The sequence below is a fragment of the Triticum dicoccoides genome, chromosome 5B, assembly GCF_002162155.2.
Source record: "Triticum dicoccoides isolate Atlit2015 ecotype Zavitan chromosome 5B, WEW_v2.0, whole genome shotgun sequence".
In the NCBI taxonomy this organism is placed as follows: domain Eukaryota; kingdom Viridiplantae; phylum Streptophyta; class Magnoliopsida; order Poales; family Poaceae; genus Triticum; species Triticum dicoccoides.
In genome coordinates, this window is record NC_041389.1 from 420,006,172 (window position 1) to 420,025,897 (window position 19,726).

Here is a 19,726-nt window from a genome sequence, read left to right on the forward strand (position 1 = left end):
ATTTTTTTTGCTTGGTTGGCTATCCAAGATAGGATCTGGACCGCGGACCGCTTGGAGCGACGGGGTTAGGAAAACTGTGGGCTATGCCCTCTTTGCTCGAGGGAGCAAGAAACGGGTACACATCTCTTCTTCAAGTGCCGCTACACGCTCCGGCTTTGGAGGTCTATCATCGAAAAGCTTGGCATTGCTCACATGGACACCACCGATTGGCACCTTCACGATTCCGTCCGCGATTGGTGGGACAAGAGAACCGACAATCACATCCCCAACCGGAGTGCTATGACCTCCCTCGCTATGCTTGTTTCCTGGACCATTTGGAATGAGCGAAATGCGAGGGTGTTCCGCCATAAGAGCAGGCCGCCCCCTATCCTTCTCAGCACCATTTTGGAGGAGGCAAAGCTCTGGATCACCGCTGGTGCAAAAAGACTAGGGGTCATTTTTTTGCGCGAGTAATTGTCATGCCGTGTATGTGGGTGTTGTAAAACTCTAAACCTTGTTCCTCCCTTATTTAATAGACGAGGCAAATCTTTTGCCTCTGTTTTGATTTTTTTTATTTCTTTTACTTGGAAGAAATTCAAATGCAATATCTTTATCCTTACATAATTAGTTTACCTTTATAAGAAAAATGTGTGCGCTTGCATGGGCTCTGGTGCTCTGCAATATATTAATCTTTTCATGATCAACTGGTTTTATCATCTTAGCTGGCCAAGCACTGAAGGTATGCTAGGGTAACCACTATCACGTAACTTATGTTATGGTGAAAGACAATCCGGTTAAAATGTTTGTATACAAAACATATGTTGGGAATCCATTTGAATTTCTTTCGAGGGAAAACGGTCAAATTGTTGACCTTATGCTGTGCAAAGATACCTGTGTGATGTTTTGTCCTCTCAAGGCTTATTTGTGGTGTGATTTCTGCTCTTCATGCAAAATGATTGTTTTAAGACTCAGATCACTCATTTTGTAGTTTTTTCCAAAAAAATAAATCATCTGGAAAGTTGTTTCTCAATCAAGGCGAGTTGATTGCTGGTTGATCTTCAAATTAGCTTTACCCTCTGCCTGTTTTTTTCTTCCGCCATTTGCTAGGGATGCAGGCGGATGGTGTCACGTCTGCAAGTGTGTAATTAGAACTGCACATTTATTAAAGCAACAGCCCGTTGTGGACACCGTGGATATGCGTCCGCTTGCATCCCTTTCGCTTTTGCTCCCTCAGTTCTAAAATAGATGACCTAACTTTATACTAAAGTTAGTCCAAAATTGAGTCATCTATTTTGGAACGGAGGAAGTACTAGTTTGTCAAATTCCATTTGTCCTTTGTTTATCAACTTGTGAATTATGGCAGGAAGTGGATGGAATTGTGATCAGAGAATGCTTAGCTTGCAATAGCTCGAACTGCGACCAGAAAATACTTTATTCTAGAAGTTGAAAGAAATAACTCTGATGGATATGAAGTTGTACATGAGAAAGTTCTAATCTGCGCCACACACTTGGAATTACTCCCTTCGTCACAATTGTCTCACGGTGTAATATTTGGCCAAGTTTGTAGAAACACCAACAACCACAATACCAAATTAATCTCTACTATTAAAGTAATGAACAACAATCAAATAAATCACCAATAGCAAGAAACAGTTGCAAGCAAACAGCAAAATCAACCCACACATAGTTGTATGTACAAAATCTCAGTCACATCATATCTTTCCAAACCTTTGCCTCCTCACAACATATCTCTATCTCAACTCAACCAAAAATTTCCTACGTTGAACCACTAGAATAAAAGTTGCTTCCGTTGGAACACATGAGTATTTAGCTAGTATTATTAACTAGACAATTAAAATATTTTTATTGCAACACACAAGTATTTAGCTAGTAGTAGCTCTCCTGAGATGAAGCTGTACATGTGGAAGCTGTATTAACTTATATCCAACTAAAAAAATCTTCTGAAAAATATGTACTAGCATTTTTTAAAAGATATGTTACGTATTTTTGAAGACGGGATTGTGAAAAGAGAACTCTGGGATTACAATAGATGAAACTAGGATGAGGGCATATATAATTAGTTTTTAAAAAAAAAATCTTAAAAAAAGCATAAAAACCAAAACTATATGTCAAGAGTGGGATTTGAACCCACGCCCTTTCGGACCAGTACCTGAAACTGGCGCCTTAGACCAACTCGGCCATCTTGACTTGATGACTCTTGCCCGCAATCAACCTATACATCTTGTAGCTAGCAACAAGGGCCAACATTCTTATTAGCAGCAATCACCAAACATTTTGGATCTAGATTTCTTGAGAATTTCAAATCCAGCACCCTAAAGTAGGTTAGACTTGCATGGGTTAACAGCTACGAGTACAAACCACAATGTTTGTGTGCAACATCACATAGACACTAGCAAACGGGACAGAAACTCCCATCGCCGTGAAAAATTCAAGTGCAAAAGTTCACCGGCGAGGCGGCGACAGCGCGCGCTCAGCCACGCGGCCTCCCTCCGATTGCATCCCCACCCCACGCCGTCTCTGCCCGCCACCGTCTCAATGCCTCCACGGCTCCCCTCCCCCGTCCTCTCCGCCCACATACGCACGCTCTCTGCCGCCCCGGCCTCCGCCGCCCGGGCCGGTGCCCCCCACCTGCTCGACGGAGTGCCGCGCCCGGACCGCCTCGGGCGGCTCCCGCCCGAGCTCGCGGGCTTCGTCCGCTCGCGCGCCGCGGGGCACACGCCCAGCCAGTTCGCCTACGGGAACGCGCTGGCGGCCTGCACCCCGGCCGCCACGGGCGCCGGGGCGGGCAGCGTCGCCTTCGCGGAGCAGCTCTACTGCGCCGCCTGGAAGGACGGTCTCGCGGGCGACGCCTACGTCTGCAGCGGCATGGTCGACCTGCTCGCCAAGAGCGGCCGCCTCGGGGACGCGCTCAGGGCGTTCGCGGACGGCGACCGCGGGAGCGCGGTCTGCTGGAACGCGGTCATCTCCGGGGCCGCGCGCAACGGCGAGCACGGGCTCGCCGTCGAGATGTTCGGCGACATGGCATGGGGCTCCTGCGAGCCCAACTCGTTCACTTACTCCGGGGTCCTCAGTGCCTGTGCGGCTGGCGCGGAGCTGTGCGTGGGGAAGGCAGTGCACGGGCTGGTGCTTCGGCGTGACCCCGAGTATGATGTGTTCATTGGGACGGCGATCGTCAATATGTACGCGAAGTCAGGTGATATGGTCGCTGCCATGAGGGAGTTCTGGAGGATGCCGGTCAGGAATGTGGTTTCCTGGACCACCGCGATCGCTGGTTTCGTGCAGGAGGAGGAGCCACTAGGTGCTGTTCGGCTGCTCAGAGATATGGTCCGGGGCGGCGTGTCGATCAACAAATACACGGCTACTAGCATCTTGCTCGCCTGCTCCCAGATGTACATGATACGAGAGGCTAGCCAGATCCATGGAATGGTCATAAAGACAGAGCTGTACTTGGATTACGTTGTCAAGGAGGCTTTGATCTGCACATACGCTAATATTGGGGCTATTGAGTTGTCCGAGAAGGTGTTCGAAGAAGTTGGCAGAGTAAGCAACAAAAGTATCTGGTCGACTTTCATATCTGGGATTAGTAGCCATAACCTACCGAGATCAATTCAGCTGTTAATGAGGATGTTTCGTCAGGGTCTAAGACCAAACGACAAATGCTATGCTTCTATTTTCAGTTCTGTGGACTCAATTGAGCTTGGCAGGCAGTTGCATTCGCCGGTTATAAAAGATGGGTTTGTTCATGATGTCCTTGTGGGCAGTGCACTCTCCACCATGTACTCTAGATGTGGTGAAATGGAAGATAGCTGCAAGGTCTTCGAAGAGATGCAGGAACGGGATGAAGTCTCATGGACTGCAATGATTGCTGGTTTTGCATCTCATGGCTATTCAGATGAGGCATTCCGACTGTTCAGGAATATGATTCTTGATAATCTTAAGCCTGACCATGTGTCGTTATCTGCCATTCTTTCAGCTTGTAATGGACCTGAATACTTGCTCAAAGGGAAGGAAGTTCATGGACATATTCTTCGTGTCTATGGAGAAACTATGTCTGTTAGCACTTGTTTGGTTTCCATGTATTCCAAATGTCGAGAAGTACAAACAGCTAGAAGAATTTTTGATGCAACTCCATGCAAAGATCAGGTCATGTTGTCTTCAATGGTATCTGGATACTCTACAAATGGTTGCACTGACGAGGCAATCTCACTATTTCAGCTTGTGATGGCAGCTGGTTTTCAGATAGATAGGTTCATATGCTCATCTATCCTTAGCCTATGTGCTAACATAGCAAGACCGCTCTATGGAAAACTATTACATGGGTATGCAACTAAGGCAGGAATACTGTCTGATCTATCAGTAAGTAGTTCACTTGTGAAGCTGTACTCCAAAAATGGCAACCTGCACGATTCTCGTAAAGTTTTTGATGAAATAAATTCCCCGGATTTAGTTACTTGGACAGCTATAATTGATGGATATGCTCAGCATGGAAGCGGTCAGGATTCTTTGGAGATGTTTGATTTGATGATTAGACGTGGAGTGAAACCAGATAATGTTGTACTAGTGAGTATTTTATCTGCTTGCAGCCATAACGGTTTAGTTGAAGAAGGCTTTAACTACTTTAAATCTATGAGAAACGTGTATGGGCTTGAGCCTGTGTTACATCACTACTGTTGTATGGTTGATTTACTTGGTCGATCTGGGAGGCTTGCAGAGGCAAAAAGTTTTATTGAGAGTATGCCTATGAAGCCTGACTTGATGGTATGGAGCACACTGCTTGCTGCTTGCAGAGTTCATGATGATGCTGTACTTGGACGATTTGTAGAAAACAAGATACGTGAAGATAATTATGACCCAAGCTCTTTTGCAATGCTGTCAAACATTCTAGCAAACTCTGGAGACTGGGAGGAAGTAGCGAGAGTCAGAAAATCATTAAAGGGCAGCAAGAAAGAGCCTGGATTGAGTATGGTGTATAGTGAAATCGTCAAAGAGTTCTATAAATAAAACAGGAATGCAGCACAGTACATTGACTGAGATGAAATAATGACATCATCTCAGGTAGTTCTGAGAAGAGCGCCAGTTGGTTACATGTAAGCAATGTGCAAGGATATCATTGGTATATTGGATAAACTGTTGAGCCTTTTTACACTGTTCACCAGATTTTGCATTGGTAGTTGTTCTAAACCTGTTAGCCATCTGATTAGTGACATTTGTTCCTGATCATGGGGAAGACTTTATGCCTTTCTAAATTTGCACCGACAATACAACTGAGTCAGGATCTTTGCTGTACTTAATTCGTCATTCACTTTATGATATTTGACATGTAGGGCACACTTATAATTCTCAGGGAAAGTATATGTATTCATAATACTGAAGCACTCAATACATACAACCAAATCTATTTCTCTCTCTATTAGCCTATCTTTTGTACAGGTAGGTAGGATTCACAAAGTATACACTGAGCAGAAAATGTACAAGGGCAATTGCTAACAGAAATGCTAGCAAATGAAGGTTGCTCTTCTTCTTGTATTATCTAACTATGTATATTTTTTTCCTTCGAGCAGCTATTGGACATCTCTCGGAGAGGCAGGGGGACAATTGAGAGATTCACATGGCACATTGGATATCCAATCATCTGAAGAATGTACCCCCAAATCAAAGGGGAATTTTATTTTGGGTGGAACTCCATACTCATTGCCTGTATTGTGTCCATTGTCAGGTTTTCTTGTATATGGATCTTCGTCCCTATTTCCAATACCTTCATTTGTGTCTATAACCCAATCAACTGCATACCCGTTGCACTGTTCAGGGTGTTCAAACTCTAGCTCTGGCGAGGCTTCATTCATGCTATTGATTATTCCAGGGGCTATGCTGAAAAGCACGGCATCTGATGACCTCTGGAGGGTCTGTGTTTCAAATGGAAAGATGATTGGACCACTATGGATGTCTTTGTCTGATATATGAGTTAAAGATGGACCACGGCTGAAATTTATGACTTTACATGAAGAGCCATTTTGTGAACTGTTGGGCTTCTGCTGCTGCTGCTCATGAAAGTAATGCTGGCTATTGAGCCGACTCACAGGTATTGCAACTTCTGCTGAGCAAGGGGAGCTTTCGAAAGCAAAATGTGAAGCTTGTATGGATTGCAGGGCAGATAAGAGATCTGGCTCTATTGTTGCAGTTGACTGAGGACCCCAGGAGTGGGATAGCGCTCTTTGTGCCATTGAACTAGGCTTTTTAAATATCCTACAAATAGCCCAGGCATCCTGTCATCAGAAGATATATATCATATATTGAGATATTTTTTGGAATTTTAGCACTATAAGTAAATGTTTTGAATAAGAGGCTTACATTGGCTGGAATGTTTTTGTCTATTGGTACTTTAGGAAGTGATGGATCAGTTAGTGAAGGAAGCCTGAACTCATGCATCATCCAGTCAGTCTTGATCCCTTTTGCTGCTCTCCCTTTATAAAAAACAAGAGACTTCTTCAGGCCTATGCACTTGGTTCCCTCGGAGGAGTAAATGGGCCTATCTGTTCCTGTTGCTTTCCAGAATCCAGCTCCTGTGACTCTGTTTGGTCTAGCACTATTACGGTACTTCCGGTCCCTTGGGCAGTAGAAATACCATTCTTTTTCCCCAGAACTTGCTAGTTCTAAGTGAGAGCAAGGTAATGAATAAAATATTAGAGAAAGTAAAGGTGAACAATCCAATGCAATGAAGTAATGTTTGCAGATATTTAAGGAGAATAACTATATTTAGTTTGGTTTTCTGATGAGAAGGTTCCTAACTATTAGTGTAAAAAATGCTCTTATATTATGAAAATAAAGTCTATGTTTTGTGCGACTTTTGCTATAATTATGGTTACTATTATATTTTGAACACGTTGCATGCATACATAATGGATATGCACAATCTTGGATCTTCTGTGCTCCGTCTGAGTATGATATGGCCTTATTTACCATGACCACTAGTTTACCCATTGCTTGAAATATTGCTAGAAGATTGCCCAACTTGTATCAAGAGTAAAACTTTGTACTGAAGTGGATCAGAAATCACGAGTTCTCTCTCTTGTTCGTTTTAACTTTCATATAGGTTAACTATGAAGACTGTATCTTTGCTCTGTAGTTTCCCAAAAGTAAGGAGGCTATGAGTTTATCTTCCATGCATTCGGCAGAACCGCAGAAGCAAGATGGTGAGTGTGGAATAATTTTGAAATTCTATCTCATCTCTAACGTGGGGCATAATATCTGGTGTCTGCATGTTACTAGAGAGAGATGTCTTCCATTCATTCTATTGATAGATAAATGCAAAATTGTATATGCTGGCATTTATTTGGTTATTTGAAGCTAAAGCCTTTACAAGATCAAAGTTCCTTGTTGCTCCATTCAGTAACAAATAAGAACAAATCAAATAAGAACAATACATAGAAGGTAGCAGCTTACTTGGGAGATCCCATGGGTCATATTTGTAGATGTCCAGCTGCCTGATGAGCTCAATTGAAAGGGGTTTCTGCTGAATCTTTCGCTTGAGATAAAAACCTACCAGCTCTTCATCTGTCGGATGAAACCGGAAACCCGGCAGAAGTGCCTCCTCTAACTTGTCCATATCACTTCTCTCATCCATGACTAACAAGGGTGAAGCCTGATACAGGTTACACTGCTCTTGTATTACCTATATGGATGTAGTGTATGGTTTTAGGGTCGAAGTTCCCTAGGTGAAGACAAACTCACGAATCTGTCTCTAATACAGTGCAAGGACTTATCAACTATGCACGGTCTACTATTTATATCCCTTGTTTGTGGCTTTGTGCTTGTGCAAAGATGGCAATGCTCTTACTGACAGTTATCTAATATGGTACAGGAATTTATCAACCCAGAAAAAAAATACAGAGATGGCTTGATGGACCTAAATATATGGGAAAGAATGAATAGAAGGCGAAGGCATCATGTGTAACTTGACGACATGAGGTAGGAAACTAGTACTTATATAACTACTGTGTAAGATTAACTGTTTCTCTGTTAGATTTCTAGGCTCCTATTATACAGCTGCTTAAACATGACTAGATGAGGCCCACACTCTGAAGCCCCCCTTGCGATAAGATAACATTTTATTCAGTCTCCTTTTGAATCTATTGGATTTATTTAATCAAGGATTAGTATCTCAACGAAGACAAGCTTGGCAACATATATGGGGATTATTTGTCCCTTTCACTTCACACCTAAATTATGATCTAGGACACCCTAAACAACCCCTAAAAAATATTCATAAACAGTAGTAGCATCATTTCTTTTATATATTTGTCAGTTTCGTAGAAATCAGGTATGGTTTGAACAGTTTCTTTAGTACTCCCTCTGTTCACAAATATAAGATGTTCTAACTTTTTAGTGAATTTGATGTCTACAGACATGTTTTAGTGTGTTTGTTCACTCATTTCAGTCCATATGTAGTCCATATTGAAATATCCAAAACATCTTATATTTGTGAACGGAGTGAGTACGCTTTGGAAGCTAAACACTTTCAAATACATCAACACCACAATCCAGGATTTATTCTTGCTAGATTAATTTTCTTGAAGAATACCAATACATATTCCTCCATTCTCTGGTTTAGAAACTCCCTTGTATGTAGAAAAGGATACCTCTTCTTACTACACATCATTTTCAGTACATATACGCTATTACGCTTCTGGTTGCATTCGAGATTTACTTTGCATAAAAAATTCCTTCTCTTTTACGGAATCATTTCTCACCACTGTCTAATTTGTTCTCACTAGGATGATCCATTTTGCACGTACTGGAGCAATGGTTAGCTTATTTCTACTGTTAACATCATTGATGGAAATTTGGATGAAAGTTGATGTGACAACAGATGTACACGGACCTATGAATTTGTGATTGCTACTTTTTGTTCTAAACCTGTGCAATAGCTTAACTGAAAAGGCGGGGTAACTGTTTAAAAACTGCACTGTGGAGAAACCTTCATCCCAGTTAATGTCATTAAAAAATAATCATCGTCATCTCCTGACAATGATAGCCTTAGCAGTGTAATTGCCTTCAGTTTTCTACCAAGAATCGTATATAACTCACTGCAAACTGTTGTCGCATATATTGATATATATCAACTTTTATTTCACAATCAGTCATTGTCGTAGAATCAATCTCAGCTTGCTTGAGTGCTTTATCGTATGTTCTGGTTCATCACCAATTGTATACAGTTCATTGCTCATTATTTTATAAGATCCTGTTTTTAAGTATCACAGTTAGCATAGTTAAATATGATGACTTGGTCATACATGATCTTGTAAAGCCTCTCTTTCTGTCAAAGGTATCCCCATTTTTTTGCCATGCTACTTTCTGTATCATCTTTCCTGCGCTGAATCAGCTGACATAATAATCATGCCAACGGCTTAAAGACAAGATTTTGGCGATGTTACAACTTACAAATAGCTTAGTACCAAAAAGAACTCAGAAATTTCCCATGCCTCCCCAATTCCAGGCAGGATATTACCACCCAATCAATTCCATGTTTTTGAAAACAAAACATGATCACGTTCACAACTCTTGTCTTCTACCATGATCCACATTGGGAGATGGTTTGGGTTGAACTCTTCAAACGCATACCTTCTCGATGTCCTTGTCGCATTGTTGGTTTGTAGTTCTTGGAGCACCAGAAGGTTCTTGCCAAAGGGGCATTATCTTTGTTTTATTGCCTAATTTGCGGGTTGGATTTTTCCTTTTCCAACTTTGTGAACTTGCTAAAAATAGAGCACACACCAACAAATGCATGTTTAGGACTCTGCAATCTACATTATGGTACCATATCTTCCAACCTGTGCTAGATTTTGTATCGAGGGTTGTATCTTCTGTTTGTTTGATAAGAAAAGGAGTCCCAGCTTTTGAGTCTTTGGGACTATCAAGCCAAATGTGCGTCAAGCTATAGTGCTGGAAATTTGCAGCCAAAGCGTGCCATCGGAGAGCTTACAGATATTCCATATCTTATATCTTAGGAGCATATAAAAACAGATACTTCCTCCGTCCCAAAATTCTTGTCATAGATTTGTCTAGATACGGATATATCTAGTTACCAAAATTCTTGTCATAGATTTGTCATAGAATTTTGGGACGGAGGGAGTACTTACTGAGTTACTGTGAAATGTAAAAGGAAATTTGACCATTTCATCTTAACAACTCTGGCCCTGGATTACATTCGCATTTGCAAAGCTGGTTAAATACGAGTCATTAGAGCTGCCATGAATCAGATAGTTTTTAGAAAGGAAATGAAAAATCAACTCCAGTTTTTATGCATTCCTTTTACTACAACCCTTTTGAGCAAATATGTGGTGGCAGCAACACATATCTTGCTAATTTACTATCTTAAAAGGAGCATTTTTCATGCGTCCTCATAATTTGTTTGCCCATGCACACTACAGAACTTACATTGCACGGCCTATTTTTTTTTTTGGCTGAAATGGACTGGCCGAGAAAGCAACATCTGACCTCCCGATAGTATAATGAAGCCGTTAACATCAACCTCTTTACTCAAAAGAAGTTACTAGATAGGACAAGCCAGAGCATGTCAATCATGTAGCAAAGAAAGAACAACTTGGTGCATACCTGCAGTTCCCTCCATTCACACAGTACACCCATAGGAAAAAATAATAGAAAATGCCAGTGAGATAGATTTATTGGTATAAGTTTTACTTAATGCACCTAGCATGGTATGAACATCCATTGCCCACTTGCAAGGAAGAACCATTAATTGAGCCAACCTGAAAGCCACGTACAAGTGCAACGCATTTCTTATAGCAATAACCGTATTTTCTATTTGTATGATTGAACATTTTCCACCACGTAGGTTGGCAGTAGTATGAAAGGAACCATACATAATCATATTTTGTAAGACATCTTATAGACCATACATTGCATGCCTTACCAAGTAAGATCATACACTAAGCAGTCGAATAAAGGAAAGCTCGTTGTTCTTCCAGATCTTTTTGCAGAAGTTACTCAAGGATATGCACAAAGCTAAAATCCGGACGGTTATAAAGACTTCAAGACGCCCCCAATAGCTCCTTGATATCATACCCTTGCAACTGAAGCAATAAAAGATCATATGTCAGTTACATAATAGGAAGAAGGGAACATGAATTAGCTGCCCCTGCTCATGTGCAATATTCTGCATGTTAATCAACTCATAATTTCCTTAGCATTTTTCATCCAGCAAATTACTGACACAGATGATAAGACGTACCTGAAGAAAGGTTAGCAGTAGTATAACTCCCGAGTTCCAAAATGCATGTATTGTAATAGGAGCTAGAAGATTGCGAGTTTGAGCATACGTAAACCCCAGTGCAACACCTGCGGAACATTCAGAAAATTTGTATCAACATAATGGTAAAACTGATAATTTGTCCTGAAGAAGACACCACTGACAGATTGTAGTCCTCAGACCGAATTACACAAAATGTTGCATGTTGTGCCTGTTCTTTGTTTCATCGCAACAGCTTTGTCTGTCATATTTCTGTAGCCAGTTTTGGCTTCTTTCTTTAGAAGAGAAGACCACAATTATAACATACCACATAACGGTTACACCAGATGTAACAAACACAACAGCTGATGTTGAATATTGTTCACATCAGGATAATTACCACCTAATCTGATCCCTAAGATTTGGGACTAACTGGGAACTAATTCAAGTCCTATATGACGTCTTTCCTAATTATCCTGAACTGCTGCCTCACCACCAATTTCCTGCTACCAGATAGACTGATATGGGGACTTTTATCTCTAACATGAAGCTTCCCTAAAGATGCGCGGACTGGACTCGCTACTGGTGGCAGGGTGCCATGCGCTGCTGGTTTGCCCCAATATGGGGAAGTCCCAACAGCAGCATCCCATACAGCAACATGGACCATATGGCAAAGTTTGTCGGCAACAAAGTATGTTCATGCACAGATGGCAAAAATGGAATTCACTTGGTTTTCCACATTAGTTTTGAATCTCCTAGAAAATTACCAAGTACAAACAGTTGTGGGAATTGATCAGGTGTCAAATGGGCGAAGGCAAATACAGCAGCACTGAGAATCACGCAAACTGGAGTAGGAAACCTGTACCAAAAGCAAACTATTCAATACACCGACATGCAAAACTGCAAGCTCTAGAAAAATAAATACAATATCAACTTTTACCACTTAGTCAAGGACACCATTAGAAATCCTCGGAACACAGTCTCCTCCAGAATTGGTGCTAGAACTCCAGTAATCCCCACCAAATAGGCAGTGCTAGCAATTTTAAAATTCGAAAAATAAATAAAGTTCTGATAGCCTGGTGTATAGATAGCCGGCAAGTAAAACAAAAAAAGCTAGTGAGATGCTACCTGAGAGTTGATGAGCCAATTAGTGGCAGTAAAAGGACCAGTGAGTCCTTCTGCGATAACAAAGAGAGAGTCCAGAAATAGATCAGTAGTCATGTAATAGTATCCATTAAATGGGTTAACTGCAGTAGTTGTACAACATATAGGTATACAAAATTCTGAACATCTCAGAGAAGTCAATTGTCAACCGAAAATAAGAGAATCTATGTTTCCAAATGTTTAACAACATAGCTCTCTGTTCTGGCAAATGTATCTTTTGATTTGACAATCGTTTCGTACTAACTCCAAAGTATAGGACAATCTTTCTTTTTGACAGAGAACATATAAAACAGTCTCAGGTTATGAATATATTGAGTTAGTATTGCATGAGTAAAAGTGATTACATAAAGCTAGGCTCAAGTGGGCTTAGTTGTCAAAAAAAAGGCTCAAGTGGGCTTAAGATACGTCAAAAGATTATCCATATGAAAACAAAGCAGATTCTTAGGAAGAACTTTTACATTTGGCATATTCTGAACTGTCCAACAAAATGCTTTATTTACCATATTACTTTTCAATGAACAACTCGGGGTGCAAATTAAAGGTGAATGGAGTCAGACTAGTGTAAATCTGTAAGGTGACAGAAGTGTAAGGAGCAACGGTTAATCGATGACGATGCACAAGAAAAGTCTGTCTGCTAGATGCATATAGCCTGACCTCTCTCTCTGGAGGCGCACCATTCAGATAGGTCATGGCAGCTCCAACTAAAGCAATGGAAATGACTGCACCAAAGAGGCCAATACCAGCCCATAGAAGCCAGCCATTTTGCAGCTTGAATGGTTCTTTGACATCTGAAAGGTCAAAATTACAATGTCAACTTACTTCAACAACAACACCAACAAAGCCTTTAGTCCCAAACACAGTGTCAACTTACTTCCTAACAGAAAATCACAAAAATAATCTTTGACCTTGACTAAAGTGTTAAAAGCAGCATTCATGAAAAAGAGGAACTCCTAAATTCATAGTTACAAGGAAACTCCAGTTGCAGTAAATAACCGACAGCACTTCTGAAAGTTGAAAAAAATTAGTCTACAAGAAAGAATGCACCACTCTCTTTGCACAAGATCAAATGAACTAAAAGCATATGAATAAGATAATGTCCTGACCGTAACGGAAGACATCATCAGGGAATGGTCGGAAGGTATTGGTGATGCTAAATATAACACCAAGCACAACAGCAGTCACGCTACTGCATAAGACAACAAAAATAAACATAATTGAATATTTTGAAATGGGCAATATCCATCCTTTCATATGTACACACTACCAGAAAAAGTATCAAGCAAGAATAGATCCATACAGTTGTCCGAGGAACAGTATTTCTGCCTTCTCATCTATAGTTGCCCCCGCGGCTGAAAACCCTACGTATTGCAGTATCGACTGCTCAACCAATCCTGTCAGAGCAAAGCTGTCTAAAGAACACTCAGGATACTTTCTTAGGGTTAACCATGCCTAAAACTGCAGATAGGCATCACCAACCACAGCCAGCATGCATATACAAAGATACTCCTTTGAAAATAAGCATCCGGCGTGCAGGATAAGAGTACCTTACTCCACAGCCCACCATGCTGAGCACAACAGTTTGCCACTCCCATGGCACATCCCACCGGCGAAGGATGGGCCACTCGTTCGAATCCTGCTTGCATCCAAATAATGCAACAAAGTCTGATTGTCAGCAGGGCAACATCAGAAAGACAGGAATATTCTCAGTCCAACTTGAGTTCACCAATGCTTCATGGCAAGATAATATTACTGATGTACATCCGACACATTTTCTATTGACACATTCGACATTTTTTTCCGAAAAGGAGGATGACCCCCGGCCTCTGCATCTGGGAGATGCATACGGCCATATTATTGATCATTCTTGAGGACCTTAAAAAGTATAACAACAATATGCCTGAATCCGCCATCTTGGCGGCATCTGCAGCTACTCCTATCCAAATGATGAAGGGGTGCAAGCTGGGCCACATAGCCATACCTCTCACCTAAACCTAATATCTAAAGCCGGAGGCCCCGACCGAGCCATCTGCCGGGTCCGGGGCTCAAACCGGTCTGACGCACTCACATGTGTCGTCGCCGCCATCTTCCACTGGTCCATCTTCAAAGCATATTGAGGTGACAACCTTGGCAGGTCCTCCGCCATCAACGCCACCACGACGCCAAACGACGACCTCCACCTACGCGAGCCTTGGCAGGTCCTCCGCCATTGACGCCACCACGACGCCAGCCAGAGGCCCCGACCGAGCCATCTCCAAGCAACAGACGTAAAACCATGATAGGAAAGGGCCGCACCACCGCCGTCGCCCACCACCCACAAGCGTCACCCAACCCCAAGGTTCCCAAAGCGGCGCCTTCAAGAAGGGAACGGCGCCGTGAGCGCGGCCGCCGCCCAACAGTGTTAGGGTTTTCGCCGGGACGCATTCGACATGTTTTAGACTAAGTTCTTCTGTTTTTCAAGAAGCTAAACTATGCACAAGCAACAAGACAGGGAAGCACTGCCACTAGCCTGCTAGGAATACAACTGATACTGATCAGTGCTAGGGCATCAAGAAATGGAGCGGTGGCGCATCACCTTATTGGAAGGCGGGGGCGGATTGTTGTAGGATAAGCACGCGAAGTCTCTGCCGCTCCTCGAGCTCCTGCTCCACCGGCCGGACTCCGGCGGCCGCAGCAACCGCTGCTGAGCTCCTGCTGCTGCTGAAGCTGCTAGGCGGCCAGTTCTTGGGGTGGGAAATGGCTTCCTGTGCTTGAAGAGGAGGAGGGATCTGCATGGGAGCGGCCGGAGGAGGACAAGAGAGAGCGGAGACGACGACGTGGAGGCCATCGGAAAGGGCGCGCGCTTCTCACTCCTCTGCTCTCTCTGCTCGCTGTGGAAGAAAGCCTCACGGCCTCGTGGCCTCGTGGGGATAAGGTGGGGACCTTCCTGTAAATTAGATAAAATGCAAGCGCAAAGCCAGAAAACGTAAATGGGAGAGTGGAGACCCTTTCGTTTATTTGTCGTATAACTCGGGGTCCAATTTGCAAAGAGACAGACGCCCGTTCTTTTACTGCGAGACCTCCGCGCTCGTGGGCAACGGCGGCGGCGATGGCGGCATCGGCGAGCACGTCCGGCGAGTGGCTGAAGGGCGCCCTGCAGGAACTGAGGGGCCGCACGGGGAGCGCCCTGGAGCTCGACGACGGCCTCATCTCCGGCCTCGTCTCCTTCTGCGAGCTCGCGCCTCCGCCCGACGCGGCCGACTACCTCGCGGTCCGTACCCCCCACCACACCCCCTCCGTCACCGGAACGATAACTTACAGCACATGTCCCATATCGCGTCGCGCTTGGCCTTCTGATTTGAGCTTGTTGAGCGTGCGCGCTTGTTTGGCGCGGCGGCCTGATCTGCATCGGGTGGGAGGTTTTCTCAGATTAGGGTTTGTGCGGTTTTTAGTAAATTTGGCTGACGTTAGGATTGGTTTCGCGTCAGATCAACCTTCAGAGCTTGATGATAATTGTTACTAGTAGTTTCGATAGTCTAGTTGCTGCATTGTGCCACTGGCAGTTTGCTATTTCTGGTTGAGGGTTGTCTGTTAGTTTTAAACTGATGAATGATCAAAGCTGTCATGTTAGACTTGTATGCGGCTAGTGGAGAACATGGTGCTTAAAGAACCATATCATCATGAATTCCATTCTGCAACCTGATGTGCTGTTGTCAGTATGTTTTGAGCATCTTATCCGTTCTATGTACTTAATATATGCATGCTCGCTGGCAATGTAGAGCTTGAGATGTAGTCACATCTTTAAGGGAAACTTAGACTAGTGCATGGTTAGCCTGCCCTTGTCTTGCTGATCTGATCGACACATGTATTGTGGTGTATGATGAAAATGATTTGCTTTCTTGTGAGCATGTACATTGACTATTGGTTTGGCAGTGCGTCTGCATATCTATGGCGGAGCATCTCAAATATAGTTGAAAGGATGACCTGGGCATATTCAGCCCAAATACCATCATCGTCAAACTAATGTGTGCCCTTGACATCCATGTCACTGTAGTGTTGCATTAACCTTTCTCAATTGGGTGTTGTGCATGGCTTTCTCGAATTTTATGTGTGGCCATTTTGTGCTATAAAGGAGCTCTAGTTCCATTTTTTTAATTCGTTTGGAGTTGTACTTGTACATACTCCAGACTGCATCTTCTGAGTGACACCACTGTTTATCAGCTTATCATGTTTTATATTATGCACACGCCATGAATGTGGAAACTACTGTTACTTAGGTGAAGTAAAATGTTGATCGTTCTATGTGTTCAATTCTGCAGAATATTGTTGGAGCAGAAGCTGCGCAGGACCTCATTCAGGAGTACTTGCAGAGGAGGGGCTACATTGACCCCTCAAAAGGAGCTGGAAGCTCGCAGTCGTCTAATCTTCAGCCTTATTTGAAGCCATCTGCTGATGCAGCAACTGCCCAAACAAAGAAACAGACACGTACACAAAAAGATCCAGCATCTTCTTCTAGTCAGAGTTCCAAGAGTCAATCAGATGCTGCTGACACCCATGCTGCCTCCAAGAGAGGTCCAAAAAAGAAGGGAGGAAAGGCCATCTCCCTTGCTGAGGCAGCAAAGGGCTCTATTGTCTTCAAGCAGGGGAAACCTTGTTCATGCCAAGCACGGCTGCACAATCTTGTTAGCAACTGTTTATCATGTGGAAAAATTGTGTGTGAACAAGAGGGCGAGGGACCATGTAGTTTCTGTGGCTCACTTGTCTTGATGGAAGGTAGTACATATGCGGGTTTAAGTGATGTTGGAGTTCCTCTTTCGGACACAGAAGTTGCAGCTGAAGCTTATGCAAAGAGGCTTGTTGACTATGACAGAAACTCTGCGGCAAGAACTAAAGTTTATGATGACCAAAGTGACTATTTTGAAATGGAAGGAAATAGCTGGCTCTCATCTAAGGTAATCGGCGTTTGATTGTTTCTATTTCATTGTTCCATCCGTCTCATCCCTTGTGGCTTATACTCATATATATCCACTCATTCCGATTCTTTCCTATTTGTTGATCTTCACTGTCCTTTATTTTAGTTATTAAGTCATACCGAAAGCTGTTTAGCTATTAACCGAAATTTGCATACAACACCTAGCCATAATGTGAAAATTTATGTTTATATTTTTTATAGGATTTATTTATGCAATGTGTTTTTATTTAGTGCTCAGAATCAGCCCATTTCAGCAATCAACTCTAGAGTCATTTACTCCTAAAAATTATGCATATATCATCTATTTTTATGAAGGGGAGCCTTGGCGCAGTGGTAAAGCTGCTGCCTTGTGACCATGAGGTCATGGGTTCAAGTCCTGGAAACAGCCTCTTACAGAAATGTAGGGAAAGGCTGCGTACTATAGACCTAAAGTGGTCGGACCCTTCCCTGGACCCTGCGCAAGCGGGAGCTACATGCACCAGGTTGCCCTTTATATCATCTATTTTTATGCGTATATATGATAAAAGATGTAATTTGATGGATTAGACAATGATAGGATGTCGTGTGACTGTTTTTGAGGATATTGAAAATCAAGTTGTTCTAATTGGATGATATATACAAAGACATTTACCGCAGTTCTCTATTTTTCTCGCTTCAGGAAAAGACAAACCTAAAGAAGGTGCACGACGAAGCTCAGGATGCAGCTGAAAAACAAAAGGGGAAAGTGACGGTCACATTTGATTTGGTGGGCCGTAAGGTAGTAACTTGTTCCTGCAGGCTCGATTCACAGTTTGGAAGCTTTCAATAAGAAAAGAAACATTTCGATGCCGATATAATTTTGCAAGTATCTTCTGCAGGTAATTTTGAACAAGGACGAAGCCGCAGAGTCGGAATCTGACCAAGGGATCATGAGACCACTAGAACAGAAGCATCAGGTTCAACGCATACAGCCCAGCCCCTCGATCAGAGAGCAACCAGTCTTCGTTGAAACAGGACCTGTGAAGCCGAGAACCGACAGGGTAAAACAGAGCAAGAAACTCAGAAAGAATGGCTTGTGCCTGGAGGTAACCGGAAGGGTGCAGCATGATGACAAGGATCCCCAGAGCTTTCTTGGTGGCAAGATGAAGAAGGGTGATCATCTCGCGTACAGTTCCTCCGGTGAAGTTCGTGAAGGTGATGACTACGAGTGCTCCCTTGATTTTGATTGAGCGTTACTGCAAATTTTGATGCGCTCGAGTGCCTTCACATTGTACTTGCCTATCCCATTTCATACGGGTTGGATTGTGGTCTGGTCAAGTTTCCAGCTAGAGGTATTTTGGAAAGGTTTGCTTCGGGATCATATCATTCAACTAAAGTTGTCAGGCCGGGTAGGCTTTGAGGGTCTTGAACATATTAAGTAAAAGATTAAGCACGGAGCTTAAAAAATTATGATCCTAAATCCAAGTATTTTATCAGTAATGTTGACTTGTTCTGGCCAAACTATGTTCTGGATCAGCGAACTCTGTAGTGCTATCTGTACAGTTTTGCACTTTAAAACGGCATTCTGAAAACAGCAACTACGCCATGTCTTTCTTGAATTTCACTGGATAATTTACGGTCAAACTCTTGCATTGTGTACCCTTTTTTTTAGAACGCATTTTATTAGTTCAAGCGGATCATATCTGATTGAACAGCCTCAATCAGAAACTCAGGGATTACATCGAAAGTACATTGATTAACATGTAAGGAAAAGGAGTGTCTAGCACAAAGGTGAGCCGCCACATTGGCCTTCCTATACAAGTGTACACAAGTTTGAATCCTTGAAAACTCGAGACATAAGACCGCATCTCTCTGAAAACTTGCGATCCTACGGAGCTGTCATCGCCTTGCATCCACAAGTTGCAAAGGTTTTGACAATCAGACTGAACTATTACATGAGATAACGATTTGTCCATAGTTAGTCACATAGCATCACGGTAAGCCAATAACCCTGAGATTAGAGCAACTCCAACGGGGCGACCCATTTTATCCGCCGCCGTCCGTTTGTGTCGTACACAAAAGTCGGCCCAACGCGCCGACCCAAATGGACTCGCGTCCGCTTTTTGTCCGCGGACGATCCATTCCCAGCTCATTTTTAAGCCGGATTTACGTCGACGAGGACACGAGACGGACGCGTGCGCGCTCGCCTTCTCCTCCCCCGGGCCCGCTGGTCGGTGGCACATTGGCCTCCCCCATCCAACAGCAACCCTCGCCCGCCTCCTTCGTCGCCGACGCCGCTGCCCATTTTTCCGGTGACTCTGCCAGCTGCCGGCGCCGCAACATCTGCTTAGCAACGCCGCCACCTCCCACGTTGCCCGCCACCGTCGTCTTGCCGCTAGGGAACCGACTGC

General features: G+C 43.3%; 4 protein-coding genes, 1 long non-coding RNA gene and 1 other non-coding gene across 8 annotated transcripts; 3 read left to right on the top strand and 3 right to left on the bottom strand.

The window, feature by feature from the left end:
- Nucleotides 1-2,106: 2,106 nt before the first annotated feature.
- On the bottom strand, nt 2,107-2,187 carry TRNAL-CAG. Its single transcript has one exon. It is a non-coding gene; the product is annotated as a tRNA-Leu (tRNA).
- A 348-nt stretch (nt 2,188-2,535) lies between these two features.
- On the top strand, nt 2,536-5,701 carry LOC119309638 (pentatricopeptide repeat-containing protein At1g74600, chloroplastic-like). Its single transcript, XM_037585604.1, has 2 exons — nt 2,536-5,087; nt 5,562-5,701. Exon 1 carries the CDS (start codon nt 2,536-2,538, stop codon nt 4,999-5,001), a length of 2,466 nt encoding a protein of 821 aa, XP_037441501.1. The 3' UTR covers nt 5,002-5,087; nt 5,562-5,701.
- LOC119309771 (protein FEZ-like) lies at nt 5,127-7,864 on the bottom strand. The gene is made up of 3 exons (XM_037585693.1): nt 7,441-7,864; nt 6,349-6,650; nt 5,127-6,263 (listed from the first exon to the last, which is right to left on the bottom strand). The coding sequence occupies exons 1-3, from the start codon at nt 7,619-7,621 to the stop codon at nt 5,562-5,564; spliced, it is 1,185 nt and encodes a 394-aa protein (XP_037441590.1). The 5' UTR covers nt 7,622-7,864; the 3' UTR covers nt 5,127-5,561.
- Nucleotides 6,257-9,133, top strand: LOC119309773. Of its 3 annotated transcripts, none has more exons than XR_005150607.1 (4): nt 6,257-6,591; nt 7,124-7,190; nt 7,859-7,965; nt 8,772-9,133. It is a non-coding gene; the product is annotated as an uncharacterized LOC119309773 (long non-coding RNA). The 3 variants fall into 3 exon arrangements; XR_005150608.1 differs by having other exon boundaries at nt 6,557-6,665; XR_005150606.1 differs by lacking the exon at nt 6,257-6,591 and having other exon boundaries at nt 6,644-7,190.
- A 1,645-nt stretch (nt 9,134-10,778) lies between these two features.
- On the bottom strand, nt 10,779-15,301 carry LOC119309772 (membrane-embedded CAAX protease MroQ-like). Its single transcript, XM_037585694.1, has 10 exons — nt 14,982-15,301; nt 13,954-14,042; nt 13,707-13,814; nt 13,513-13,595; nt 13,064-13,197; nt 12,374-12,423; nt 12,186-12,278; nt 12,013-12,104; nt 11,249-11,355; nt 10,779-11,090 (listed from the first exon to the last, which is right to left on the bottom strand). Exons 1-10 carry the CDS (start codon nt 15,231-15,233, stop codon nt 11,049-11,051), a joined length of 1,050 nt encoding a protein of 349 aa, XP_037441591.1. The 5' UTR covers nt 15,234-15,301; the 3' UTR covers nt 10,779-11,048.
- Nucleotides 15,302-15,423: 122 nt separating this feature from the next.
- On the top strand, nt 15,424-18,921 carry LOC119309770 (activating signal cointegrator 1-like). The gene is made up of 4 exons (XM_037585692.1): nt 15,424-15,656; nt 16,705-17,337; nt 18,016-18,114; nt 18,215-18,921. Exons 1-4 carry the CDS (start codon nt 15,495-15,497, stop codon nt 18,563-18,565), a joined length of 1,245 nt encoding a protein of 414 aa, XP_037441589.1. The 5' UTR covers nt 15,424-15,494; the 3' UTR covers nt 18,566-18,921.
- Nucleotides 18,922-19,726: the final 805 nt, after the last annotated feature.

Coding starts and splice junctions, on each gene's coding strand:
- LOC119309638 (XM_037585604.1), top strand. CDS start 2,536: ATGCCTCCACGGCTCCCCTCCCCCGTCCTCTCCGCCCACATACGCACG.
- LOC119309772 (XM_037585694.1), bottom strand. CDS start 15,233: ATGGCCTCCACGTCGTCGTCTCCGCTCTCTCTTGTCCTCCTCCGGCCG. Junction 13,596..13,706: donor ATACTGTTCCTCGGACAACT/GTATGGATCTAT, acceptor TGTCTTATGCAG/TAGCGTGACTGCTGTTGTGC. Junction 12,424..13,063: donor GTGCGCCTCCAGAGAGAGAG/GTCAGGCTATAT, acceptor TTGTTATCGCAG/AAGGACTCACTGGTCCTTTT.
- LOC119309770 (XM_037585692.1), top strand. CDS start 15,495: ATGGCGGCATCGGCGAGCACGTCCGGCGAGTGGCTGAAGGGCGCCCTG. Junction 15,657..16,704: donor ACGCGGCCGACTACCTCGCG/GTCCGTACCCCC, acceptor TCAATTCTGCAG/AATATTGTTGGAGCAGAAGC. Junction 18,115..18,214: donor TTGATTTGGTGGGCCGTAAG/GTAGTAACTTGT, acceptor TATCTTCTGCAG/GTAATTTTGAACAAGGACGA.
- LOC119309771 (XM_037585693.1), bottom strand. CDS start 7,621: ATGGATGAGAGAAGTGATATGGACAAGTTAGAGGAGGCACTTCTGCCG. Junction 6,651..7,440: donor TGACCCATGGGATCTCCCAA/GTAAGCTGCTAC, acceptor GCTCTCACTTAG/AACTAGCAAGTTCTGGGGAA. Junction 6,264..6,348: donor ACAAAAACATTCCAGCCAAT/GTAAGCCTCTTA, acceptor TTCTGATGACAG/GATGCCTGGGCTATTTGTAG.